Consider the following 26309-nt stretch of genomic DNA (forward strand, 5'->3'; position numbering starts at 1 on the left):
GGGTCCCGAGGCGCCGGTGGTGCTGGGGGGCAGTGCCAGCCTGGGATCCCTCCCGAGCTGCTCCATCCAACCCCAGCGGAGGGAGGAGCCTCCCGGTGCCGGATCCTCGAGCGGTGACATCCAGGCTGGCGGAGAGACGGAGCCCAGCGGCGACAGGGACAGCCACAGCGGGGGACACGGGCAGGGACACCCGGGCGGGACCGAGACCCGCGGCACGGAAGGGTCCTGAGGGACACGGGGCAGGACAGGGCTGGGAAGGGCAGAGGGGAGAGGGCAGGGAGGTGCTGGGGCAGCCCCAGAACCCCGGCTCGTGGAAGAGGAGCTGGGCTGTCCCCAGAGCCTCGGGGACAGAACCGGGACCCCACTGGCTGCAGCCATGGGGCGTCCCTGGCAGCCGCCCCAGCCCCGCTCGCTGCTGCTCCTGCTGCTCCTCCCCAACCTTCAGGTGAGTGGCCCTGGGGACAACGCGGGGACAGGTGGGGGGCACTGGCAGTCCCCGCATGCCAACCACCTCCCACTGCTGGGAGCAGTGAAGGGTCCTCCTGCCCAGGGTGGGTGCTGCACATCCCATCCCATCCCATCCCATCCCATCCCGTCCCGTCCCGTCCCGTCCCGTCCCGTCCCGTCCCACCCCATCCCATCCCATCCCATCCCGTCCCGTCCCGTCCCATCCCCATCTCTCGTGCTCCCGACCTGAGGGGTGCCCTGCGAGCCCCCCTTGGGGACTTTCCCACAGCTCTTGGGGACAATGTGGTGACAAGGGTGGTGCTGGGACCCCGCAGGACTGGGCCGTGCTCAGGGACCCCCCAGGGCAGAGGTCCCAGGGGTGATCCCTTGGGAATGGATCCTCCACCCCACATCATCCAGCATCCTAGACCCCTGGAGAAGCCCTGAGCTCCCTGGGGAGCACCCACAGGCACAGGGGTTGGGGTGGCTGGGGGTGCAGGGGCCAGGGACAACTGTGGGTGAGCCCCATCCCAGGACAGGGCCATGGGAATGGCTGGCACCAAATCTCTGTGGGAATGGGGGGCACTGGGGTGGTTGTGCTGCCAGAGTGAGTGAAACACCCCTGAGCTGGTCAGGCTGCTCTGGGGAAAAGGGGGGGAAAGGGAAAAAAGGGAAGGGAAAAAAGGGAAAGGGAGAAAAGGGAAAGAGAAAGGAAAAAAGGGAAAGGGGGAAAAGGGAAAGGGAAAGGAAAAAAAGGGAAAGGAAAAAAAGGGAAAGGAAAAAAGGGAAAAAGGGAAAGGGAAAGGGAAAAAAGGGGAAGGGGAAGAGGACAGGGAAGGGGAAGGGGAAGGGGAAGGGGAAGGGGAAGGGGAAGGGGAAGGGGAAGGGATAGGGGAAGGGGAAGGGGAAGGGGAAGGGGAAGGGGAAGGGGAAGGGGAAGGGGAAGGGAAGCTGGGCAGTGGGAGCACTGGAGGCTTGGAGGGTTTTGGAGACTGATGGCATCAGGCCTCTTCCAGTGGGGAAACTGAGGCACAGCAGGAATTCCCTGCCCTGCAGGTAGCTCGTAAGGGAGCCCTGCACATTCCCTGTTCCTGGGAACAGCGTCCTGGCCCTGCTGCCATAAATAACAAATCAAACCCAGCAAAAGAGGGGTGAGAGAAACCCCCCTGCCTCATCCATGTTCTCCATCACTGGTAGACTGGAGGAGGAGAATTCCTGAGACTTCCTGGTACCGTGCCCAGAGCTATCCCCAAAAAGCCTTTTCCAGGCTGGAAATTCCCTTGAATTCTTGTGTTTGGCAGGAAAAGGAAACAAAATCCCCTGGGGGAGGTGAAGGGACCCTGAAGAGCAGTTGCATGGCCAGGACAAGGCAGGGCAGGGCTCAGCCAAGGGGTGCTCCAATGTCCCACACTCCCCTCTGTTGGGAAGTTCTGGGATCCACCCTCATCCCTCTGTTTCTCCAGCTTTTACATCTCTGGCCCCTCACCTAAAACAATCAGCAACCCAACCCCAGGTCTTGGCCCCAGATCCCTGTCCCAGACAGCCTTGAACCTGGACGCTGCAGGGATGTTTGGGATGGGCAGAGATGTGTGGGAATGGACATGGATGGATGCTTGGGAATGGGCAGGGACACCTGGGAATGGGCATGGACACCTGGAAATGGACACGGACACCTGGGAATGGGCAGGGATACCTGGGAATGGGCAGGGATACCTGGGAATGGGCACAGACACCTGGGAATGGGCAAGGATACACGGGAATGGGCAAGGATACATGGGAATGGACAGACAGAGTTCCTGGCCTGCTCTCAGTTCAGCCTCAGTCTCCCAGTTCTCCAGCTGGGAGCTGAGGAGGCAAATCCCAAAGCAGGGATTCCCAGACAATCCATCCCTGCAGCCACCACGTCTCTCACATCTTTGGGATCTGGACATTCTCCCTGGTGTTCCATCAGCTCTACTGGCAAAGCCCAGAGCTGGGAATGTGGGGTTGCTGTGCCCACATCCCACTGGGACAGTGGGAGCTGTCCGTGTCCCTGGCAGGGGGGCACCGGGATGAGTTTGCGGCCCCTTCCAAACCAGCTCCATGACTCCATTTCCACAATTCCATGAAGCCAATTCCACAATTCCATGATTCTCCTGCCTGCCCTTTCCTCTCCCCAAGGTGCAGGGGACTCATCCCGACTGCTCCGTGGTTCTCCAGTTCCAGAAGCGGGAGGCAGAATGTCTGCAGAGGATCCGGAGCGAGAGCCACAGCCCAGGGCAGGCAGGGCAGGGTGAGCCTGGGATCAGCTCCCTTGGGAGCAGGGAGAAATTCCTGAGGGGTCCCTGGAGGGTGACCCATGGTAGGGGATTGCAGAGCACGCATGGATTTGGGACTTCCAGGGAAATGGAGAGCAGCACCAAGGCAAAGGTCAAGGAGAATCCCTGGAGAGCCCCCAAAATGCTGTTGGGATGGGACAGAGGGGACTGAGGGACACAAACAACAGCCAGAACTCAGCCCTGGTGGATTTAGAGAATCCTGGAATGGTTGGGATCGGGAGGGACCTTAAATCCCACCCAGTGCCACCCCTGCCATGGGCAGGGACACCTCCCACTGTCCCAGGCTGCTCCAGCCTGGCCTTGGGCACTGCCAGGGATCCAGGGGCAGCCACAGCTGCTCTGGGCACCCTGTGCCAGGCCCTGCCCACCCTGCCAGGGAACAATTCCCAATTCCCAAGATCCCATCCATCCCTGCCTCTGGCAGTGGGAGCCATTCCCGATGTCCTGTCCCTCCATCCCTTGTCCCCAGTCCCTCTCCAGCTCTCCTGGAGCCCCTTTAGGCCCTGAAGGGGTTCTGAGCTCTCCCTGGAGCTTCTCACCCCCGCAGGGAGGGATTCATGGAATCTGGCAGTGCTGGATTAGTCCATGCCCCTGCAGAGTCCCCTCGATCCCCTTGCACCAATGTCAGGGCTGTGGCCACCAGCACCAGGGTCACTCCGTGGTGTCACCATTTCACATCTGCTCCCCTTCCTAATTCAGTAAATTTTACTGCCAAACATTTTTTGAGCAGCTCAATTTTCCCATATCTGGGATTTTAAACAAATTAACTGGTTGAAAAAACAATTTTCAAGTGCTGCTTTTGGACATCCTTTTTAAAATTGCATCTCAGTTTCCATCCAAAAGTGGAATGGCCCAAATTCCAGGCAAAAATTGTCACCTGGAGAATAAGGAATGCATAATTCCAGGGGTTTCATCTCATAGCAGTGGAAAAATTAAGCAATAAATGCATATGAAGGTGCATAAATGCTTAAGTAACTCTGCAGCAATGTCATTTATCCTTCAGATTAGCAGGGAAAAGCCAAATTGATTGGAAAAGGTCCATTTTGCAACCTGAATTGTGCCAGCCAAGGGGAAGGAATCTCATGGCAGGAAAATATCCAAGAAGCGGGAATGCATAATTAAAATCTGGATTTAATCCTGGGTTCCTGCTGCCCCCGTCCACCTGAGCTGCATTCATCCCTTTCCCTGCATGCACCAGCGTGGGGAGCGTGACTCCAGGACAGGCTCAGATCCCATGGACAGGGTGGGAGGGCTCTGGGATCTCCTTATTCCTTCCCAATATCCCATCCTTCCCTGCCCTCTGGCAGTGGGAGCCATTCCCTGTGTCCTGTCCCTCCATCCCTGGAGCTTCTTCTCTCCAGGTGAGCACCCCCAGCTCTCCCAGCCTTTCCTCTTCCATTCCTTGCACCATTTCTGTGACATCCTCTGGATTATGGGGGCTACAGATTCCAGAGGAGTCCCTGGAGAGGCTCCAAAGGCTCCTTTGGATCCAGGCTGGCAGAGCTGGGGGTGCTCACCTGGAGAGGAGAAGCTCCAGGGAGAGCTCAGAACCCCTTCAGGGCCTAAAGTGGCTCCAGGAGAGCTGGAGAGGGACTGGGGACAAGGGATGGAGGGACAGGACACAGGGAATGGCTCCCACTGCCAGAGGGCAGGGATGGATGGGATATTGGGAATTAGGAATTGTTCCCTGGGAGGGTGGGCAGGCCCTGGCACAGGGTGCCCAGAGCAGCTGTGGCTGCCCTGGATCCCTGGCAGTGCCCAAGGCCAGGCTGGACAGGGCTGGGAGCACCTGGGACAGTGGGAGGTGTCCCTGCCCATGGCAGGGGGGTGGCACTGGATGGGGTTTGAGGTCCTTTACAACCCAAACCATTCCAGGATTCCCTACTCCCACGACTCCAAGAAATGAAGTGACTGCTCTCAGTGCTGATCCCAATTCTGTGCTCACTTCCCTGATCCTCCAGAGCAAAAACCAAGCCCCACTTTGGCATTGTGTATGCAAATCCCTCCCTGCCAGGACTGACATCCCCAGGCTGAAATCAGGGGAAATTCATCAGACCTGTCCAGTTCCACATTCCCTGGCTGGGAATGGACCATGGCTCCATGAATAATGTGGATCTGCAGGGTTAATGATGGAGCTGTGCTGGGACAGGAGCTGGCCTGGAATGGGATGTCCTTGTCTCATCCTGGGCTGCTGCATCCCGAATTCCCCCAGCCCCAAGTCTGCCTGGCCGTGCTCATTCCCAAGAAAATTGGAGAATGATTTAAACAGGAATTCAGTGCTGGATAGGGAAGCAAAAGTTGTTTAAGCTGGTGACTCGCAGCAAGCCTTGTATGACTTCCTTCTGTCCTTGGGGACACATCCCGAGCTGAGCCTCCAGGTGCAAAAATCCCCCGCGTTATTTTTGGAGCCACGGGCACATCCCAGCCTGTCCCACACGCAGGGTGTTCCCCCAGGAGGTCGGTCTGACGCAGGTCCCAGGTCCCGCGCTGAAAGGGTATCCCAGCGCCGGGAGAGGATCCCGAGGTTCCCAGGAGCAGAGCCAGGATGCTCCCGGCTCCTGCGGGCACGGCCTGGCCCCGGATCGGGGACAGCGGTGGCGCGGGGCCGGGGCTGCGGTGTCACCCGCGCGTCCCCTCCTGGTGTCACCGCCGTCCTCTCCCTCCCCAGGCTGCCCGACCGAGTGGGACGGGGTCAGCTGCTGGCCCGCCCTGCCCCTTGGCCAGTCCCGAGGTGTCGCCTGCCCCGAGATCCTGAACGTCTTCAAGAAGTCCAAAGGTCTGAATCCAGCGGGGATCGCTCATCCCACGGACCCACCCACCCTGCCAGGGCCCCCTGAGCCACCGCAGCCCTTCCCTCCCAGCCCACAGCTCCTGCCTCTCCAAACAAACGTCCTCGGTGTAAACTGCAGCCCCGGCAGGGACAGGAAAAGCAGAGATTCAGGGAGCTGCCACAGCAGGACCCAAATCCTTTCATCCCTCTGTGGGTGGAGCTCTTGGTGTCCTCATCCTCCATCCTGGTGACACCAGGACAGTCCCCTTGCTGCCCTCCTTTCCCACGCATCCCAGTGATCCCAGCTGCCTCCATCCCTCCTGGAGGGTGGGAAGGAGAGCTCCCACCCGGAACATTCCGGCACTTCCTCAGACAGGAGTAACTGGGGAAATGCTGGGAAATGTTTGCTTTGGGGCAGGAACAGCTCAGGATAGGCTCGATGGAGCCCTCACAGGATGAATGAGCACTTTTATAGCCTTAATTCCCAATTCCCTTGTGCTGGAGGGATCTGTGCTTGCTTTCACACCCTGTCCAAAGTTTTCCTGGCAGCTCCAGGCACGGGGCCAGAGGGGGCAATGGGATCCAGAAAGGATGGGGTAGCAATGGCATTTGGGATAGAGGGATGGGGTCTGGGAGGGAAGGGGCAGTGATAGGGTCCAGAAGGAGCAATGGGGTCTGGGAGGGATGGGACAGCCCATGGGTACCACCCTGCTGTCCCTGTCTGTTCCAGGCCAGGCATTTTGGGGGTGCCATCAGAGGTCACACCTGTGGCTCCCCTGAGGTCCCTCCTTGTCCTGCAGGGCTGATCCAGAGGAACTGCACTGAGTGGGGCTGGAGCCCCCCCAGCCCCCCCTACCACAGCGCCTGCCAGCTGGAGACCCTTGGCAGCAACAATGACACCGAGGCCAAGGCACATGGGGCCCCTGGGGCTGTGGGGAACTGTCTCCATGTCCCTGTGTCCCTGTGTTCCCGTGTCTCCATGTCCCCTGGTCCCCATGTCTTCATGTCCCTGTGTCCCTGTGTCCCCGTGTTCCCATGCCCCCATGTCCTCATGTCCCCATGTCCCCATGTCTCCATGTCTCCATGTCTCCATGTCCCCATGTCCCCATGTCCCCATGTCCCCATGGTCCCATGTCTCCATGTCCCCATGTCTCCGTGTCCCCATGTCTCCATGTCCCCATGGTCCCATGTCCTCATGTCCGCATGTCCCCATGTCTCCATGTCCCCATGTCTCCATGTCCCCATGGTCCCATGTCCTCATGTCCCCATGTCCCCATGTCGCCATGTCCCCATGTCCTCATGTCCCCATGTCCCCATGTCTCCGTGTCCCCATGTCCTCATGTCCGCATGTCCCCATGTCTCCATGTCCCCATGTCTCCATGTCCCCATGGTCCCATGTCCTCATGTCCCCATGTCCCTGTGTCCCCATGTCCCCATGGCCCCACACTGCCCACTGGGCAAAGAGCCATGGAGATGCTCCCAGGTTATCCCATTGCCTACCAGCTGTCCCTGCTTGTCCCACACCAGCACTTCCCAGTCCCTGTGCCCTCACTCCACTGGTGCTGTCTCTTCCAGAGAGGCCATTTTGTCACCATAAAGGTGCTCTACACCTGTGGCTACTCCACGTCGCTGGCAGCGCTGCTCCTGGCCATCGGCATCTTCTGCTGCTTCAGGTAGGGCTGGGAGCTGCTCCAGCTCCACGGGCTGGAGGGACAAGGGATAAATCCAAGCAGGAAGGGCTGCCTCCAGCCTGGCCCCTCCTGGAGCAGCCAGGACCCATCCCAGCCAACAGGAAAACTGGGAAGGCAGGAGAGGAATGGCACCCTGGTGGCCCTCTCGAGTTCTGGTTTTGCAGATGTCCCTTTGCTGCAGGTTTGGGCTCTCCAGAGGTTTCTGGGATGTTCCCTTGTCCTTGAGCAGCTCCAAGCACAGCACAACCCTGTTCTTCCTGATTTTAGTGCAGGAAAGCTTCTCCAGGGCTTTGTGACCATCATCAGCAGTGATCCCTGGGAAGGGGACACCAAAGCACCTCCTATACCCCTGTTCAGGCCCAGCCCATCTGTCCCTCCTGCAGGAAGCTGCACTGCACCAGGAATTCCATCCACATCCACTTCTTCACCTCCTTCATCCTGCGGGGCACAGCCGTGTTCATCAAGGACCGCGTCCTCTTCTCGGATGAGTCCATCGATCACTGTACAATGTCCACGGTAAATCCCAAACCCCAGCCCTGGAACGCGGCAGGGAGAGCAGCAGGGGCTCCTTGGGAAGGGGCTGCTGGGACCCGGGAGGGATTTATCACTGCAGAGAGGAGAGAGAGGCTGTGGGATGGAGGAAATTCTGTCCTGGGTGGCCCTGGGGAGGTTCGGCATTTCTGCATTTCCCTCCGTGCAGGGCACAAGTTCTGTCCTCAAAACCGCCACTGGCCTCAGGCTGAGTGTCCCCAGTGGGGCTAAAGCTCAGCACAGCCCACCAGCACCAGGTACTGCTCAGATCTGAGGTTTTCATTCAAATCAGGAACCCCTGAGTGAAGATACAACACTGAGAACACCACAGACACAGACACAGCCACAGGGTTTTTAAAGATCCAGCCCGTGGTCATCTGCCCGCGGGGCACAGGCAGAGCAGACCCTGGTGCAGGTGATGTGAGGGGCTGGGACAGAGTCCCTGGGGCTGCACTGAAAGGTCATCACTGGAAGGTCATCACACGTGTCCTCAAGAGGGTGGATGGGAGGGTGACCATCCCCTGTGCCCCCAGGACAGGCTGTGCTGCACCCTGAGCCGTCCCCTCCTCCCCTGGCAGGTGACATGCAAAGCAGCCATCGCCTTCTTCCAGTACTCAGTGCTGGCCAACTTCTACTGGCTGCTGGTTGAGGGGCTGTACCTGCAGACGCTGCTGCTGCTCACCTTCACCTGCGACAGGAGCTACACCTGGGGCTACATCCTCATGGGCTGGGGTGAGCCTGGGGACAGCCTGGACGTCCCTGCACATCCCCAGGCAGGAACCACCTGGGAATGGCTGATCTGACACCCATCTGGCCAGAGGCCCCCAGCCAGAGGTCCCCAGGGCTGCTCCCAGCATGTCCCCACCCCAACATCTCCTGCAAGGCCTTGGTGGGCACCCACCTGCTCCTGCCAGACCCCAGAGCTGCTGGGGAAGCGTGGCCTGACCAGAACAGGTCCTCCCTTCTTCCCACACCCACCTGGGGCTGGGAACACCCATCCCAGGTGCCTGGGTGTGATGGAAGAGTGTGGGGGCAGGAGAGTGGCCAGGAGGTGACACAGACACAGCACCATCAGTGGGCACCATTTCCTTCTCCTGGAGAAGGTGAGAAGGTTGCCACCTTACTGCCACATCCAGAACTGAGCTAGACACGTGTTTCCGGGGACAAGGGACAGAGGGGTGGCACAGGGGCTTCCCAGAGGAGGGACCATCCCTGCCTGTGTCCTGTCCATGCAGGTGTCCCCATGGTCACAGTCGTGGTGTGGGTGCTCACCAGGCTCCAGTATGACAACCACGGGTAAGAGCAGCTGCCCCTTGGCCTTGCCCAGGCCACCTCAGCCACCTGTCCCAGTCCAAGTGTAGGGAAATTAACCTTTAGCGTGGGATGCTCAGGAGGGGAGGACTGGGCCAGCACTTTATTTAAATGTCGCTTCTGTTTTTTGGTGGGTCCTGTGGTGCAAGAGGGGTGCAAAGGGGTCAGGGGTCTGGCCAAAGAAATGGCAGGGGGACAGCTGGGCCACGTGGATCCCAGCGGGTGCCAGAGCCATCTCCTGTCCTGTAGCTGCTGGGATGACTACTCCAGCCTGTACTGGTGGGTGATCAAGGCTCCCATCCTCCTGGCCATATTTGTGAGTGTATCCCCTGAGAGTCCCACCCCAGAGCCAGGGTCCCACACGGCTAGGGGACCTGGCCAGGGGCTGTGCAGAGCCTGAGATGTGGTCTTCTGGGACAGGTGAACTTCCTCATCTTCCTCAACGTCACCAGGATGCTGGCACAGAAGATCCGGTGCCCGGACCTCAGCAGAACCCACAAGCAGCAGTACATGTAAGGGGACAGGGCTGTGCCCACCCTGGGGTCTGGGGTCCCAGGGCAGAGGGACCCTCCTTGCAGGAGCACAGAGGACAGTCCTGGAGCCTCCAAGACCTGCCTTTCACAGAGAACTTGCTTGGGGTTAAGACCAAGGTTTTGGGGAGGTCTCACGGGGCAGCAGGAGCACCCAGACCCCTCTCACTCTCCACAGGAGGTTGACCAAGTCCACACTGCTGCTCATACCCCTCTTCGGGGTGCACTACGTGGTGTTCGCACTCTTCCCCGAGCACGTGGGCGTGGACGCCCGGCTTTACTTTGAGCTGGTGCTCGGCTCCTACCAGGTGAGATGGGCAGGGAAAGGCCCCATGGCCCCACCCCAAATCACACCAGGAGCCCCTGGAATGTGGGGCTTGGGCCTCTTTTGGGAGAGTGTACCCCCAGACACCTGGGGCAGGGCACAAGGGTTGGGCCTGGAGAACCCGGCACAGATTTCCTCTGTGGTGGGTCAGAGGTGTGGGAGGAGGTAAAGGCAGGGAGAAGATGAGCACGGAAGGGTCCAGCCCCTTCCTCTGGGTGAAAATTGCTCTGCTGTCCTCTCCAGGGCTTCCTGGTGGCTCTGCTCTACTGTTTCCTCAACGGGGAGGTGAGTGTGTGTCCCCACCCCAACCCCAGGCACCACAGCGGGCACAGGGACACCCCAAGGGTGCCCCAAATCCAGAGGTTGGCAGGGACAGTTCCCCCTCCCCTTGCCCCCCCATTCCCGTCCGCTGGGAGCTGCTCGGTGTCCCTGGGTGCCAGCACTGCCCATGGTGTTGGTGCAGGTCCAGGCTGAGATCAGGAGGAACTGGGGCACATGGCAAAGATCCATGGAGAGCAACGTCTTCAATCTGGCCACCCAGGACTTCACAGCGTGACCAGGACAGCGTTCCTGGAATGGTGCTGCTGGAGGAGCAGCTCCATGGCCGCGGCCCCAGAAAGACCCAAGCTCTCCTGATTTTGGGGGTTCTGGGTCTGACACCCTCAGAGGGTGTTTGGAACAACCAGAAAGACCCAGCCCCTCCTGATTTTGGGGGTTCTGGGTCTGACACCCTCAGAGGGTGTTAGGAACAACCATGGGAGTGGCTCTGCCTGCTCGGTGCTGGTGGATCTTGCACCCTGTGGTAGCACCTCACCCCCAGAGCTCTCACTGCTCACTGAGAAGCAGGCAAAGAGAAGGGAAGTTTTCCACTTTTCTGCCTGAAACTGGGAAGGAAACACAAAAATTCTTTGCCGAAGGACAGCTGGTGGTTTTTGTTTGCACTGAAGGAGAAGGAGCAGCACCGATACTGAAGGGATTCACTGATGGATGTTTTCCCCCTTCCTTGGTTCAGAAAATAATTTCTCTTCTGGGAAGATTCCTAAACACAGCCAGGAGCCCCCCTGGGGATGGGGGAAGAGAGAGGCAAAACCCCACACCTCTACAACAGATCCCCAATGGCCTCCAGACCCAGTTCCTCCCCAGTTCCCAAAATGCTTCCCTTTCTCGTGTGGGTTGATTGAACTTGAGATGTTCCCTTGCCAGGAGAGCTCAAAAGTCCTTTGCTCTGAGGAATGGGTCTCACCTGGCTTCACTGGGGGGTCTTTTTCCAGGGATAGGAAGGGTTTTGCCAATAAAATCTCATTCTGAAGTCCAGCCTCACTTCTCAGAGGGTTGGTTTGTTCCACAAGCCCAGAGAATTTGGGACTGGGGGTGCTGCAGGATGAAGACCCTGTCTATGATGGAATGCCTGGAAGTACCTCCCAGGCAATCTCTGCTTTTCCCCTGCCTGGTGAAGCTCACAGAGAGGAAATGGAGGAGGAAGGTGAGGAAGAGCTCAAGGTGGGGGCACCACAAGCTGTCCCAGAGGCCCTGGGGTGCCCTGCCCCCTCTGGGTCACAGCTGCCCCCACCACCCCACAGCCTGTTCCACCACCATGAACATCCTTCATCCTCTCAGACTGAGCTCCCACCCTGGCAAATGGTGCCTCCAGGGGCGAGAGAGGCCCCAAATGCCCTTTGCCAAACTTCCTGGCCTCTCCCATGCTCCTGAGACCGGAGCCACCCGATCCCGTCCTTGCTTCTCACTCTGCCTGGATTGTCATTTCTCTGTGGTGCCACATGTCCTTCCCTAAATAAACCCCACTTGCTGGCCCCTGTCCAGACTGCAGGATCTCCAGAGATCCCATCTGGGAAGGCACTGAGAGCAAACAGAGCCCCAGAGCTGATTTGAGGTGAGATGGGAGATGTTCCATTACAAACCCCTCCAGAGCCAGCACATCCTGAATGATAGGAGCCCTCCAGAGGAGCTCAGGAGCTGTTAAATAAATCCCTGTCTGCAGCCAGGAAGGGACCTGAGGTCAATAGAATCCCTCTCCATCATCAGTGAGGATGGGATGATTGCAGGGATGAGACAGCAGCAGATTGAGCAGGACTGGGGATGCTCAATGGGAACTCCTGTGTCCATAAAACTTTGAAAAACTCTGGATTTGCACCTATTTCCAGCTGCAGGGGTTTTGGGGTGATAAATGACCCTCTGGGATTGGCTGGGCTTTGAACCCCATGGGACTTTGAAGCCCCTGCAGGACAGGAGCCCAGTGTGGGTCCAGGAGGGGACTGGGAATCACCCTCAGCCTGCAGGAAAGGTTTTCCAAAGGCTTCCAGCATGGACCTCGCCCTGCAGCTGCAAAAGATCCTGGAAAGGGGTCTTAAAGTGTTGAAAGAGACCTTAAAGCTCATGGGCAGGAACACCTCCCACTGCCCCAGGCTGCTCCAAGCCCCGTCCAGCCTGGCCTTGGGCACTGCCAGGGATCCAGGGGCACCACAGCTGCTCTGGGCACCCTGTGCCAGGGCCTGCCCACCCTCACAGGGAGGAATTTCTTCCAAAGATCCTCATGTTCTCAGAGATTTTTTCCACCCTAGACGATCCTGAGGCTGTGTTCGGGGGTTCTGGGTCTAATACCCGCATCCCTTCCCCAGCATGGCCGCAGTGCCACAGCCTGGCACCCTCTTCACCCAGCGTGTCCCCGGGGTCCCGTGTGTCCCCGCAGGCCCGAGCGGTGTCCGGGCACGGGGGAGTTTTGCCTGGAGCCGGAGGGTGGCACTGCGGCTCCTCCGCAGCGGCGGCAGCGGCGGGGGGGCAGCGCTGGAGCGCGGTGTCCCCACGGGGCACAGCGGGGCGCCCGGGGTGACAGCGGCCACTGACCCCGGCTCCGAGAGCCCCAGCGAGTGAGGTAAAGGTCACACTGCTCTGGGCACTCGCGAGGAGCTGGGACAGCCCGGCAGCCCTGGCCAGGTGCGGGTTAATCCGCGGTGGGACGGGAACAGGGCTGGGGGCGCGGTGCCTGGGGCTGCTGCCCGTGCCCGCGTCCCCCGAGCCTCCGGAACTGCCAGGACTCCCTGCCTGGGCACAGAGGGTGCCCCTGGGCTTCCATCCGCTCCTTCATCCCGCTCCGGGATGGTCCCGGCTCTGCAGCTCGGGGAATTGGCCCTCCCCGTGTCCCTTCCCCTGCCTGCACAGGGACCGGCAGGGACAGCGCTGGCACTGAGGAGAGCTGGACAGGGACTGGGGCCAAGGGATGGGGTGCCAGGACACAGGGAATGGCTCCCAGTGCCAGAGGGATGGTTGGGATATTGGGAATTGGGAATTGTTCCCTGGGAGGGTGAGAGGCCCTGGCACAGGGTGCCCAGAGCAGCTGTGGCTGCCCCTGGATCCCTGGCAGTGCCCAAGATCAGGTTGGACACTGGGGCTTGGAGCCCCCTGGGACAGTGGAAGGTGTCCCTGCCACAGCAGGGGTGGCACTGGACGGGCTTCAAGGTCCCTCCTTACTCAAACCATTCCCTGATTCTGTGATCCTGTGGTGGAGCCAGAGCACCCCAGATACCCAAAGCAGGACCAAGCATTGCCTGAATTCCACCCTGGAAACCCAAGGACACGTTTTTCCACCCTGATCAGTGTGGTCAGCACCTCTGGGTGTCCCAAGCTCCCATTCCCATTGGGATTTCCTTGGTTTTGCAGACAGAACTGTGCCCCTGTGCCCTGCTGGGGACCCTTGGTGTCCCCACATGCCACAGGGCAGGAGACACATCCCAGGGTTTCCAGCCTCACTCCAGGCCTGCTCAAAGCAAAAATGGACCTGTGTAGCTTGAGTCTCCCCGTGGTGACAAGGTTGGGCTTGAGGCAGCTGCTGGGAGCCACCAAACATCCCCCGAATTCCTCGCTGTGACCAACAGAGCAGGTGGAAAGTCACCACAGGCACAGCAGGAGGGTGTCCCTGTCCCTGCTGTCCCCACCAGCCAAGCCCACTGACCCTGGGATGCACAGGGAACACTCCGTGGCCCTGGATTGTGGCTGTTGCTCTGCTGCTCAGCCCCCAGTGGGATCCTGTTGGATTAAGCCCTTTACTGACTCAGAGATGGGGTAACTGAGAGGAGTTTTAAAATCTTTTTGTTCTATTTTCAGTCTCACGTGAAGGGTGAGACAATACAGGCCAGAAGCTAACTGTCCACAGGCTCCCAGTGCCAGCCACTCCTGGGAGCTGCTCTGGGCTCTTCCTTCCCTCCTTGTCCCAGCTTCATCCCCTCTGAGCCTTCTCAGGGCTCCAAGCCAGCCAGCAGAGCCCTGGTTTTTAATTGAAGAGATCCAAGTTATGCCTCCCAAAGCACACCTTTGGCCTCCCCTGCATGGAGCTCATCCTGCACCACTTTTCCCTGGAGCTGAAACGGCTCCTGCTCTGCCTCATTCCCACAGCCTCACACAGGACAGGAAAATTGTGGAGTCAGAAGCAGAACCAGACCAAGGACCTTCACTTCCCAGCTCCCTGGTCAGGGCTGCAGGCCTGGCCATGGATGTGCTGATTGTGGAGAATGCTGGAGGGGAGATGGGAGAGGGGCTGGGCAGGGAAGGGGATTCCCGTGGCATTCCAGGCTGGCAAAGTCAGGGGCTGCAGCTCCACTGAAGCCACCTCAACACTGGGAAGTTTCTCCAGGGTGTTTTGGGACTGGAAAAGCAGAAATTATTCACAGGAACAGTGGTTTAGGGGAGGTGATGAACCCCTCTGAACAGGCTGAGTGCTGGGGTGGCTGCTCCACCCCCAACACAGCCCTGAGCACCCCAAAAGGGGTGATCCTGCAAGCTGGGTGCCCCTACACCCTCTCCTCCTGGCCCTGGGGGCACCCCGGACACCCCACGGACTCCAGAAGTGCCTGGGCTTGGCAGGAGAAGCCAAAGGCCCCGTCAGGAAGCACACAAGGGGACAACCCACTCAGGCCACCCTGTTTCTGTGTCACCCCGGTTGTGGCTCACAGGGTCCCCGTGGGCAGGACACGCGAGGGACATCCCCATAGGATGCTCCTGGGATGTTCTGGTGCAAGAGCGTGCGAGGGGGCGACAAAAAAAGTGACACATACCCCTGGTTTGCCAGCAAGGGGAGGAGCGTGGCCGCTCCTGGGCGCTGAACAATGGGAATTACGCTCCCGAAGAGCCACGGGCTCGGGGACAGCGCTGGCAGCGGCGTTGGCACCGGGTGCCCTCCCGCTCTCGCAGTTGTCCCGCTGCTCTTTCCAGCGCCTGTCACTGCCGGGGAGGCGCTGGCCAGGGTCGCTCCCACCTCCCCTCCACCTCCCCGCGTCCCTTCGGCTGCCAAAGCCGGCCCAGAGCCGCCTCCACACCTGGGGCGCTCCGCCGTGCCCGGGCAGGGGCTCCCCGCGGGCAGCACCCGGGGCCGGGGGCGATGGGGCCGCGGGGGCTCCGGCCCCGCCAGCGCCGTGATTGGCGCGGCGGGGAACGAATGCCACAGCTGAGACGGGCCAGGCTACCTGAAGGACCCCGCATGTCCTCAGGTTTCACTCATGACCATCTGACAGCAGCAGCAGCTGCTCTGCCAACTCGCCGAGCCAGAGCCTCCAGGAGCCGAAGGAGAGGGAAATTCTGGCCCTACAAGGTCTCTCCTTGGGATTTCACACTCTCCACCTCACAGTGAGTACTGGGGTCAGCCCTGGGCTGCTGCCAGGCCCCCGGGCAGGGCTGCAGGGTCTGGGATGTGCCCAGGTTTGTCGCTGTCGCCGTGCCTGGAGCGGTACCGGCATTGTCCCGGGATTTGCGATCCGAGCGCTGGAGGTGGACGGGCCCAGGATGGACTCTGTTGGCTCTGGGGGATGTTTAGGGCTGGAGGCACCTGCTGGACCCCCCTGCATGGAAAACTGTCCGGGACAGGGGACAAATCCCCCACAGAGGTGCAGGCAGGGCACGGGGAGAGGGTGGCAGCAGCCAACGGGCCCTCAGTGGCCACAGGGCTGTGTCGGGATGAGAGGGGACAGTCAGGGACGTGGCGGGCAGTGGGTTCCCGAGCCACCTTCCCCGTTGCAGTAAAGGAGCCACGGGCAGGGCTCACAAGTCGCAAGGCTCCTTTCTCCTGGCTTCTTCTCCTGGAGGTCTAAATATAAACCCCGGCCTGGGCAAGCCAAGGTTGCAGGAAAGGTCTGCGGGTGCTCCCAGCGTCTCCTTTCAGGAAGGGCCCTGTCCCTGCAGAGCCCCCCGTGCTCCGTGGGGCAGCAGGGGGGGAACCCGAGGGCAGAGGGGGCTGTGGGACCCCTGTGCCATGTGGGAACGTCGGGGTGGGGTGGCAGGGAAGGGGAGGCTGTTCCCACACTGGGGCTGTGGGCACACAGGCACAGCCAAAAGGGTGCCAGGATGAGCCCAGGGTGGGGTTCAGAGCTGGATCCCCCATGGCAATCAGGCAGTGCCAGGCTGGGGTTCAGCTCGGGGTTTTGGGTGTTGTATCCCCCCTGTGCCAGCTCCCATCACTCGCTGCATGGGCAGGGCCCGCTCTGCACCCCCAGAACCTCTCTGGGGTTTGTTCGGGGCAGTCAGCCCCCGTTCCCCCATCCCCCATTCCCCCATCCCTGCAGAGGGAAGTTTGCCGAGGAGCACAAGCATTTCCTGCCCTGCCCTCAGGGCACTGATGGAGCTGTCAGGGATCAGCCCGCGGCAGGCGAGGGGTGGAACTGCGGCTGCCAGCAAGGGACAACAATTCCACAAAGCCCTGGGGACAGCAGGACATCTCAGTCAGTCCCATTATCCCGGGGAGACCCCGGATGGGTTGATGCAGCGCTGGAGCTGCCCCATCTTTCCAGGAAAAATGTTGGATTTATAGTGGTGTGAGGGGGAAAGAGCATATTTACAGGAACTGGTTAATGAGCACAAAGTCTTGCCTTGTCTCTGCTGTGCTAATACTTAAATAGCATTTTCTATTTTCTGATGTGCGCAGAAGGGTCCAGTTCAGGATTTTGCCTGGCTCTGTGGAGTCCCTTGGGCAGCTCCAGCTCCACTCAGGGAAATTTGCTGGATTTGGGGTAGGAGAGTGAGCGGTGGAGCCACGAGGAGACACCCAGCACCACTTCTGTTTGCAGCAGGTTGGATTAATGAGGTTCTGTTCGCAGCAGGTTGGATTGATGAGGTTCTGTTTGCAGCAGGTTGGATTGATGAGGTTCTGTTCGCAGCAGGTGGGATTGATGAGGTTCTGTTCGCAGCAGGTTGGATTGATGAGGTTCTGTTTGCAGCAGGTTGGATTGATGAGGTTCTGTTCGCAGCAGGTTGGATTGATGAGGTTCTGTTTGCAGCAGGTTGCATTGATGAGGTTCTGTTTGCAGCAGGTTGCATTGATGAGGTTCTGTTTGCAGCAGGTGGGATTGATGAGGTGGTTTCTGTGCAGGGCAGAAAGGGGAGAAGGTGGTGGACATTTTGGGAATTTGTGAGGGAAAAGTTCCCAGTTTAGCTCGGGAGCAGGGAGGATGCTCAGCCTCTGTGCCTGTGCCTGTCCTGCTGCCTCCCTCCTGGGAGGCATAAAATCCTGGGAACATCTCGTCTTTGGGTCCCCTCCTCCATTTCCAGGTGGATCTGAATGAGGTCCCTGGGGCTGTGGGGTTCGGCGTCTGTGGCAGCTCCAGGTGCCCCGTGCTGGTCCTGCTTTGCAGGTGTCTGCTCCAGGGAATTGGGATCCAGAGGCTGCAATGGGCAAAACGGCATCTTCCAGCGCTGGGAAGTTGCAGGGCTCCCGATATTGCAAATCCCATGGGAGCAGCAGGTCTGGGTCTTGCTCCTGGTGCTGTGCTGGTGATCCCTGCGGGAGCTGCTGTCTCTCCTGGCATTCCCCAGGGGCGGGGGCATCCCTGCCCCACGTGCCCCCGACCTGCAGTGACAGCAGGTCACTGCAGCCCCACGCCACTCTCCCTTCCCCCTCGCTGTCCCCTCGCTGCCTTCCCGGCACGGCTCAGATCTTTTCCAAGCCTGACACGGGAGCTGCTGGCAGGGAGGAGCCGCAGCTCTGGATGACACCCGAGTGCAGGGTGGGCAGTGGGTAAGCGCAGGGTCCCCACTTTAACCCTTTCCTGGCTGCTCAAGCCTCCAGCACTGCCAACTCCCCCCAAAATAACCCCGAGCCGCCACCCAGCCGTGGCGTGTGTGGGTGTCCCCTTTCCAGCAATGCCCTGTCCCCCAGCAGGGACAGCAGGAGTGGGGATGGGGTGGCACCCCCGGCTCCAGGCAGGAACGGGTCAGTGCGTGGCTGCAGGATGGTGCAACCTCCTATTTCCATCTGTGGCCGGGGAGAGCATCCCAGGATTTCACAGCTCCCGGGCTGTGTGTGCCACCCCCATGCTGAGCACAGCAGGTACAGCCTCAGGGCACCGAGCCCCAGGAGCTGCAGGGCAGCAGCGATCCGAGAATTGCAGGGAATTCATTCCCACATGCCTTTGATGCTGCTGCAGGAGCGGAGGTGCCTCTGCAGGCCTGGATTTTTGGGATTGATGTCCCTGGAGATGCCGTGCCCCCTTGGAGGTTCAGCTCGGAGGATTTGCCTTTCCAAAGGAAGGCAGAGCCGCGATGGGCTCGGCTGAGCCTTTGCAAGGAGCTGGAGGAGGGAGCAGCTCCGTTTGTGGCAGGTGCAGAGCCCTCAGAGCAGTGCAGAGCCCACGGAAGGTGCTGCTGGAATGGGACACAATTCCAAAGGAACTGTGCATCCATCCCGTTCCGTGGAAATCCCCAGTGCCAGCACAGCTGCGGGGTGTCCTTGTCCCAGTGCAGCACTGGGCTGGAGCAGTTTGGCTGCCAGGAAAAGGCTGGAGAGTGTTGGGAGGGCTCCTCTCTGCTCGAGACAGGCAAAAGGCAGTGGAGCTGCATCGTTCCCATAGCAGGGAATTCATTCTCCGCGGGCTTAAAATCATGAAATCAAGGAATGGTTTGGGTTGGAAAGACCATAAAGCTCATCTTATTCCATGGCAGGGACACCTTCTGCTGTCCCAAAATGCTCCAAGCCCCAGTGTCCAACTGGGCCTTGGGCACTGCCAGGGATCCAGGGGCAGCCACAGCTGCTCTGGGAATTCCATCCCAGTCCCTCCCCACCCTCGCAGGGAACAATTCCCAATTCCCAATATCCCAACCATCCCTGCCTTCTGGCAGTGGGAGCCATTCCCTGTGTCCTGTCTCTCCATGCCTTGTTCCGAGTCCCTCCCCAGCCCTGGGTGACCTGTGGGTGACAAGCAGTGGCCTGGCTGTGGGACAGTGGTGGCACGTGAGGAGCAGGAGCTGCTGCAGCATCTGTGTCCCTGCTCTGACTGGGAAAATGCATCCAGCAGTGCAGGGCTGGCTCTGGAATCATTTCCCGAGGACCTTCCCTTTGGCTGGGCTCGGGTGCGTTCCAGGCAGCCCATGGTGACGGATGCACTTGGAAACATCCCACATTCCTGCTGGCACACTTGGCTTGGGCCACGCTGCAGGCAGAGCAACAAACCCCACCCAGAGATGGGCAAAGAGCCGTGGTGGTGACAGGAGCCGGCCCTGGGGACGTGTCACTCATGGGAGCCACCGGTGCCAGAGGTGCCTGAGCCACACGCCCCGCCGAGCGCTTAGCAACATCTGCAATCCAAAGGATAATGCTGGAAAATAAAAAAATTACTTTTTTTTTCTCACTCCAACCCTTCTGAGCCCACCACTATTTTAAAATAGAGCGGGAAAAGGCTTGTGGTCACTTAATTTTCTTAATGGTGCTGTTTTCTTGTGAAAATCACCCACCCTCTGCCTTTAAAGCAGCCTAAAAACCCAGCGAGTTTCCAGAACCACCGTGGTGATGGGATTCCAGCATCCCACAGCAGCGTCCTAGGAGCCATTTGTGTGTGAAAGGAAATTCTGGAGATTTCCTGTCTCTTTCCAGATGGTTTTTGTAGTGGAGTTACAGCACAGAATTAAGGGACCACAATTTCTCCAGGGATGGAAGCATCAAACTCTAAAATGGCACAGAAAGGAATGTAAATTTGTTTATAAAATGGTTGATTTTTTTTTTTCCTGGCACAACTGAGGGTGCTTATCCGGGCTCCTGAGAGAAACTCCCATAATCCTGAAAATTCCAAAGCCCTGCCCAGCCCCTGGGAAATCTGCAGGAGCTGAGGTGAATCTCTCCCACCTGCAGGGTTGGAGTTCCCTACCTCCTGTTCCATTTGTGGATTAAAAAAAAAACATTCGACATCAGATTTTTTCAATCTTCTGATGTTTTTTTTCTAAAACTTGTGGGAAATACAGTAGGAACTAAACAAATAAACAGCCCATAGGACTTTTGCAGGCCGTGGCATCCCTGGGACCACGCCAGGAGGGTTTTCTGCAGCCATCAGATTTCCAACACAGCTCTTGTCACCCTGCAGGCTCCTGCTGCCCTGTCTGGGTTTGGAGCAAATTTGTGTTTTCCTGGCAGCTTAATCCATGGAATTTGGGGGGTTTTAAAACCTGTTCATGCATGCAGGGGTGGGGAGGGGGTTTCCTGTACACACAGCAGGTTTGTGAATGGCTCAGGGATCTGATAATCATGAAAGGGGCTGGGTCAGAAGGGACCTTAAAAACCATTTCAACCCACCCCTGCCATGGCAGGGACACCTCCCACTGTCCCAGGCTGCTCCAAGCCCTGTCCAGCCTGGCCTTGGGCACTGCCAGGGATCCAGGGGCAGCCACAGCTGCTCTGGGCACCCTGTGCCAGGGCCTGCCCACCCTCCCAGAGAACAATTCCTAATTCCCAGTATCCCATCCAGCCCTGCCCTCTGACAGTGGGAGCCATTCCCTGGGTCCTGTCCCTCCATGCCTTGTCCCCAGTCCCTCTCCAGCTCTCCTGGAGCCCCTTTAGGCTGTGGAAGAGGCTCTGAGCTCTCCCTGAAGCTTCTTCTCTCCAGGGGAGCACCCCCAGCTCTCCCAGCCTGGCTCCAGAGGGGCTCCAGCCCTGGAGCAGCCCCAGGGCCTTCTCTGGACTCATCCCACATCCCTCTGATGTCGGGATGGATGCAAAATCCCCACCCTCCCTTTCCTGCCGCCCAGGGAACGCAGCCCAGGACAGGAGCGGGAGGCAAAGCTGCTCCTGGAGGCCGGGGATGTGCAGGGGAGGGGGGTGGTGTCCATGGCAGCGCCGGGGACATCCCGAGCTCCCGGGGCTGAACTGTGACTCAGCCCCAAACCCTGCGGGACCAGCTGGGCCCTGCTGCCCCACCCTGCCCCAGCCCGGCTGGGATGATCGGGATGCGCAGGGAGGGGTTTTCCTGCCGGGTGGAAGTGGCACCTGCAGGACGTTCTGGGGGGCACGGAGCGGATGCTGCGGGGTTGTGCTGGGCTGGTTTGGGCTCTCCCACCCTCTGCCTTTAAAGCAGCCTAAAAACCCAGCGAGTTTCCAGAACCACCGTGGTGATGGGATTCCAGCACCCCACAGCAGCGTCCTAGGAGCCATTTGTGTGTGAAAGGAAATTCTGGAGATTTCCTGTCTCTTTCCAGATGGTTTTTGTAGTGGAGTTACAGCACAGAATTAAGGGACCACAATTTCTCCAGGGATGGAAGCATCTAACTCTAAAATGGCACAGAAAGGAATGTAAACTTGTTTATAAAATGGTTGATTTTTTTTTTTTTTTTTTTTTTTTCCTGGCACAACTGAGGGTGCTTATCTGGGCTCCTGAGAGAAACTCCCATAATCCTGAAAATTCCAAAGCCCTGCCCAGCCCCTGGGAAATCTGCAGGAGCTGAGGTGAATCTGGTTTCCTGAGGGCTGGGTGCTAACACAGCTCCCGAGGGAGGCCAGCCCTGCGCCCTTGGCACAGCCTGTCCCCTCCCTGCCCTGGGCACACGAGTCCCTTGTCCCACACTAATCCCCGCTGCAGGGCCCCAGGCCCGGCTCGGCTGCTCCTGCTGAGTGAAGCTCATTTACACCTGCTCAGGGTCGTTCCGGCTGTTTGCTCTCCTGGACTCGTGTCCCTGTTTGTCTCCGAGGGGTTTTTCCAGAGTGTCCCAAGAGGATGAACCTTGCAGGGCGGGTTTGCAGGTGAACTCCTCTTAGAGCAGCTCAGGGCAGCTCCTTAAGCTGTGTTTGAATGGTCAGGACATCCCAGAGCTGTTCCTTATGTCCACAGGGCTGGGATCTCCTCTAAAATATCTACTCTTATTTGCAAAGACATTCTTTAAAACTTTTTTCTACTTTTATTTCTCTCTCAATAATATCTGTCCTGTTCCATGACATTTCTAAGTCAACATTTTTTATCTCAAAGTTTACATACAGATACATCTGTGTGAACTTTCTGTCCAACTTTGAGAATTCTCTACAAATCCATTTCCCACACCCCTCGGAGCAGCATCCCCCTGGCACACCCCCAGCTGTGCCTGTCCTCACCCACCCAGCCCTGTGTGCCTGGGGGGAAGCTGCATCTCTCTGGCCTGGTTCCCTGGGAAACTCCAGGGCTGCAGGTGCCCCTCAGAGCACAGGAGGCTCCAGGTTTGCAGGTGATCCCCCAGAAAAATAAATGCCTTAGGGAGGGAGAAGCTGGACCTGGGTCAGGTAGGTGGGGGGAGATCCCAAGTCCCTGTGTCCCCCAGAGCCAAGAATGTCCTCCCCCTCTGCTCCCCAGCTCATGGGAGGTTATTTTCTGGGCAGAATGTAGTGCCTGGATGAGGTGACTTTTCCAGCAGCCTCAGACAGGACCTGCCCCCCACTGTCCTGTTACACAGAACCTCTTACACAGCATCCCTGGCAGCCCTCAAACCAGTCCTGTTCTTTTGGTGCCTGATTCCTTTGTGTGCCCTCAGCAGTAAAAGTATCAGAGGGAACTGAATTTCTCTCCAAGGGCAGCCTGGGCACTCCTGAGCCGGGAGCTGCTCCCAGTTCCCTGCTGGCAATTCCTGGTGCAGGAACTGGGGGTTGAGATGCTCATCCAGGACATGGCGTGGGCAGGGTCCCAGAGCTGCAGCTCACCTGTGTCACGTCACAGCAGCGGGCCTGGCCAGGTAATGATCAGCATTGACTCCATGATTCACAGAAAGCTGATCAATCTCTTTACTATTATATCACTCTTAAGGAACCCATTGCTTTTATAGACAGTTATGATACACCTGGACCTAACTGGTCCTTTAATTAAAACACCATCACCACTGGCTAATTAAGAAACCACCCTGTGGTAAACAAATCTCCATAACACATTCCACAGGTTCACAGTAATAGGTGCAGCAAACTAAAATAAGAATTATTTATCATTCTTTTCTCTGATCTTCTCACAGCCTTTCCCAGAAAGGCCTGGGAAAGTTCTCTGTTGCTCTCTGTGGACACAGAGCTGCTGCCACAGCGTCACAGCAAAAAGGAGTCATTCATCTTAGCTGGGTGGCCACAATTTAAGAAGCAAATAAATCAGTGCTCTGTAGAGACATTTTAAGTGATTGATTTCCCAGCAGGAAAGATGATGGGGCAGGGATCTTCTTTAACCAGAGACTCTTGGAGGACTCAGGTGCTGGAGAGCTGGGCCAGAGCCCCGAGGCACCTCATAGGTGATTTGTGCCAGACCTGGCACTGGCACTGGGCCTGGACTGCCTTTACCTATGGAAGCACAAGGAGTTTGGTCTGGGTTATTCATAGGGGCTGCTAAAAATGGGCCAGGATGGGCCAGGGGCTGCTCCTCCTGTTCCCATGGCCAGGGGCTGGTGCCAGGGTGGCACCCTTCACCTGAGCTAGTGGGGCCCGGCCATGTGCCCCACCCTGTCCCCCTGTGGGGCTGGGCTCACTGGGGACAGGGGGGTGCTGGGCTGAGCCCCCACAGAGCTGGGCTTGGCTTTGCTTCCAAGTCTGGGAGGCAAGCAGAGATGCTGGTGGCTTCTCGACTGTGGTGCGTGGGGTCTGGACATGGGATTAGTCCTGCTCCTGCTCCTGCTCCCTGGGGCCATCCCATCCTTTCTGGGCAGCCCCAAAGGGCTCAGAGCAGCACCAGGAGCTGCAAAGGACCCCGAAAAGCCACAAAGAATTCCCATGCCAGGGGCAACACCCTCTTTGAGCCTCCCAGTGTAATCTCAGGCAGTGCTGCCCTGCCCCAGCATCTCCCCCGGCGGCTGCCAGCCCGCTCCTGGTGCTGCCAGGCGCTGCTCTATCGGCCGGGGAGCGGCTCGGTGGCTCGGGGACAGGGGCAAGAGAGGGGACAGGGGCAGGAGAGAGGATGGGACAGGAGAGGGAACCGGGCAGGAGAGAGGACAGGGGCAGGAGAGGGGATGGGGCAGGAAAGGGGATGGGGCAGGAGAGGGGATGGGGCAGGACCAGAGCTGGGGCTGTTCGCGGCGGCTCCCCGGGACAGGAATGAGCAGAGTCATGGGGCTGCAGAAACCTGAGCCCGGCGCTGATCGCTGGTGGCAGCTGGAGGCAGAGCCACCTCCGGCAGCGGGGACAGCGCTGGGGGACCGCAGCGACAGGACCCGGGGAAAACACGGCCCGGGCAGCACCCCCTGCACTGAGCGGGGGACAGCAGCTCTGGCACAGCCCGTTGCACAGGTCCTGACAGCTCTGCGAATCCCGATTTCCAGGGAAACTGAGGCTGCCCGGAGTGACAAGCTCCTCTGAGTCCTCAGAGCTGCCAGAGATGAGGTGGGAAGGTCAAGCTGCATCAAGGGAAATATAGGTTGGATATTTGGAAAAAGTTTTTACAGAAAGGTGATAAAGTTCTGGAATGGCTGCCCCGGGAGGTGGTGGAGTCACCATCCCTGGGTGTGTTTAACAAAGCCTGGGTGTGGCACTGGGTGCCAGGGTTGAGTTGAGGTGTTGGGGCTGGGCTGGACTCGATGATCTTGGAGGTCTCTTCCAACCCGGTGATTCTGTGATTCTGTGAAGGTCCCCCATGGGCGCTGTGGGTCCTGCTGGAGCATGGCTGCTGCTCCCTCTGATGATCCCGATGGATCCATTCCCAGCTGGAGGTGTTCTGTGATCCCCTGCACCAGCACATTCCCACTGGGATTTAGGGTGATAAAACCAGCCACCGCCTTTTGCTTCTTGGCTTTTTTGAGCTCCCTGTTATTGAGGGGAAGGTTCGGAGCTGCTGAAGTGGAGCAGGAACTGGGTGTAAGTCCAGAGTAATTCCATGAGAAGCAGCACTGGTGGCACCTCTGCCCCCTGCCCAGTCATTAGTGTCTCTCAGAGACACCTGGGACCCAAAATTCCCTTTTTGTTTGCTTTGATGAGGCCCCACCTCTGGGGTCCATCCCCCCACCCATGGGGAACCTGCTGTGGGCTCTGTTCTGCAGCAGTCAGGGCCACAAGCTGGGCTGGGATGAGGCTCCACTTTGCAGTGGTGTGACTCAGTTTGTGCCATTAAATAACCCTGCTCAGCAAGGACAGAGCTCTCCCTAAAACAGATGGAGTCAGAGAATCCTTCAGGTTGGAAAAGCCCTCTGAGATCATCAAGCCCAACTGTTCCCCCAGCACCGCCAAGGCCACCACTGTCCCCTGTCCCCAGGTGCCACATCCACAGGGTTTTTAAACGCCTCCAGGGATGGGGACTCAATCCCTGCCCTGGGCAGCCTGTTCTAAAGTCTGGCCAACTTTTCCATGAAGAAATTTTCCCAACACCCAATTTAAACCTGCCCTGGCACAGTCATTCCCTCTCCTCCTGTCCCTGTTCCCTGGCAGCAGAGCCCGATGCCCCTGGCTGTCCCCTCCTGTCAGGAGCTGTGCAGAGCCACAAGGGCCCCCTGAGCCTCCTTTTCTCCAGGCTGAGCCCCGCCAGCTCCCTTTCCGGTCTCTTTTCCCATCAGGGCTGTAAATGTCCAGTTCTCCCTAATCCCAAAGGCCTGAGGGTTTCCAGCTGTCAGCACGGCAGGGCTGGGGCTCTGGGGAGTAATGATCCTGAAGGTTCTTTGGGGGCAGGTGCTTGGCAGCTTCACGGGAAGTTTGGGTTTGCCAGTGGGATGCTTGCTTTGGGAGGGTGAGGCACAGAGGCACCGCTGTTGCAGTGTCCATGAGAAGCAGGGTTGAGTTTTACGGAATGCTGGGCTCCTATCCCACACAATCTGGTGTTATGGGACATTGTCAAGGCACAAGAACCTCAGTGGTGTTGGGGGAGCCTCTGCCAGCATCTCCACCTCTCCCAGGGCATGTCAGCCTCTTCCCCCAGGGGCAGCCACTCCTCTCCTCCACACTTCCCTCTCTGCATCTCTTTTCATGCAGAAGAACATCCTTACCTTTCCTAACCCACCCACCCTATTCCTTCTGGGAAGTCATCCCGATCCCTGTAACATCCAAAACTGCTGTTACTGCTTCACTTTTTGGCTCAGGAGAAGCCTTTGACCCTTCCTGGGAGCAGAGCCACCCAGCAGTGCAGGTTCCTCGTGCTTCCCATGGCTGGGAGCTGTGCCAGGACCACAGCCCTGCAGGACCCAGCTCCTCTGGCTGAGGAACCTCCTGTATGA

General features: G+C 58.7%; 1 protein-coding gene across 1 annotated transcript; it reads left to right on the forward strand.

Annotated features, from left to right (window-relative positions):
- Positions 1-221: 221 nt before the first annotated feature.
- On the forward strand, positions 222-11350 carry LOC137486727 (vasoactive intestinal polypeptide receptor 1-like). The gene is made up of 13 exons (XM_068212189.1): positions 222-445; positions 2608-2719; positions 5434-5541; positions 6336-6445; positions 7111-7208; positions 7610-7742; positions 8336-8489; positions 8993-9053; positions 9318-9384; positions 9489-9580; positions 9777-9906; positions 10167-10208; positions 10387-11350. Exons 1-13 carry the CDS (start codon positions 377-379, stop codon positions 10477-10479), a joined length of 1269 nt encoding a protein of 422 aa, XP_068068290.1. The 5' UTR covers positions 222-376; the 3' UTR covers positions 10480-11350.
- The last annotated feature ends 14959 nt before the right edge of the window (positions 11351-26309 follow it).

This window comes from Anomalospiza imberbis, chromosome 22 (assembly GCF_031753505.1).
Source record: "Anomalospiza imberbis isolate Cuckoo-Finch-1a 21T00152 chromosome 22, ASM3175350v1, whole genome shotgun sequence".
NCBI classification, from domain to species: domain Eukaryota; kingdom Metazoa; phylum Chordata; class Aves; order Passeriformes; family Viduidae; genus Anomalospiza; species Anomalospiza imberbis.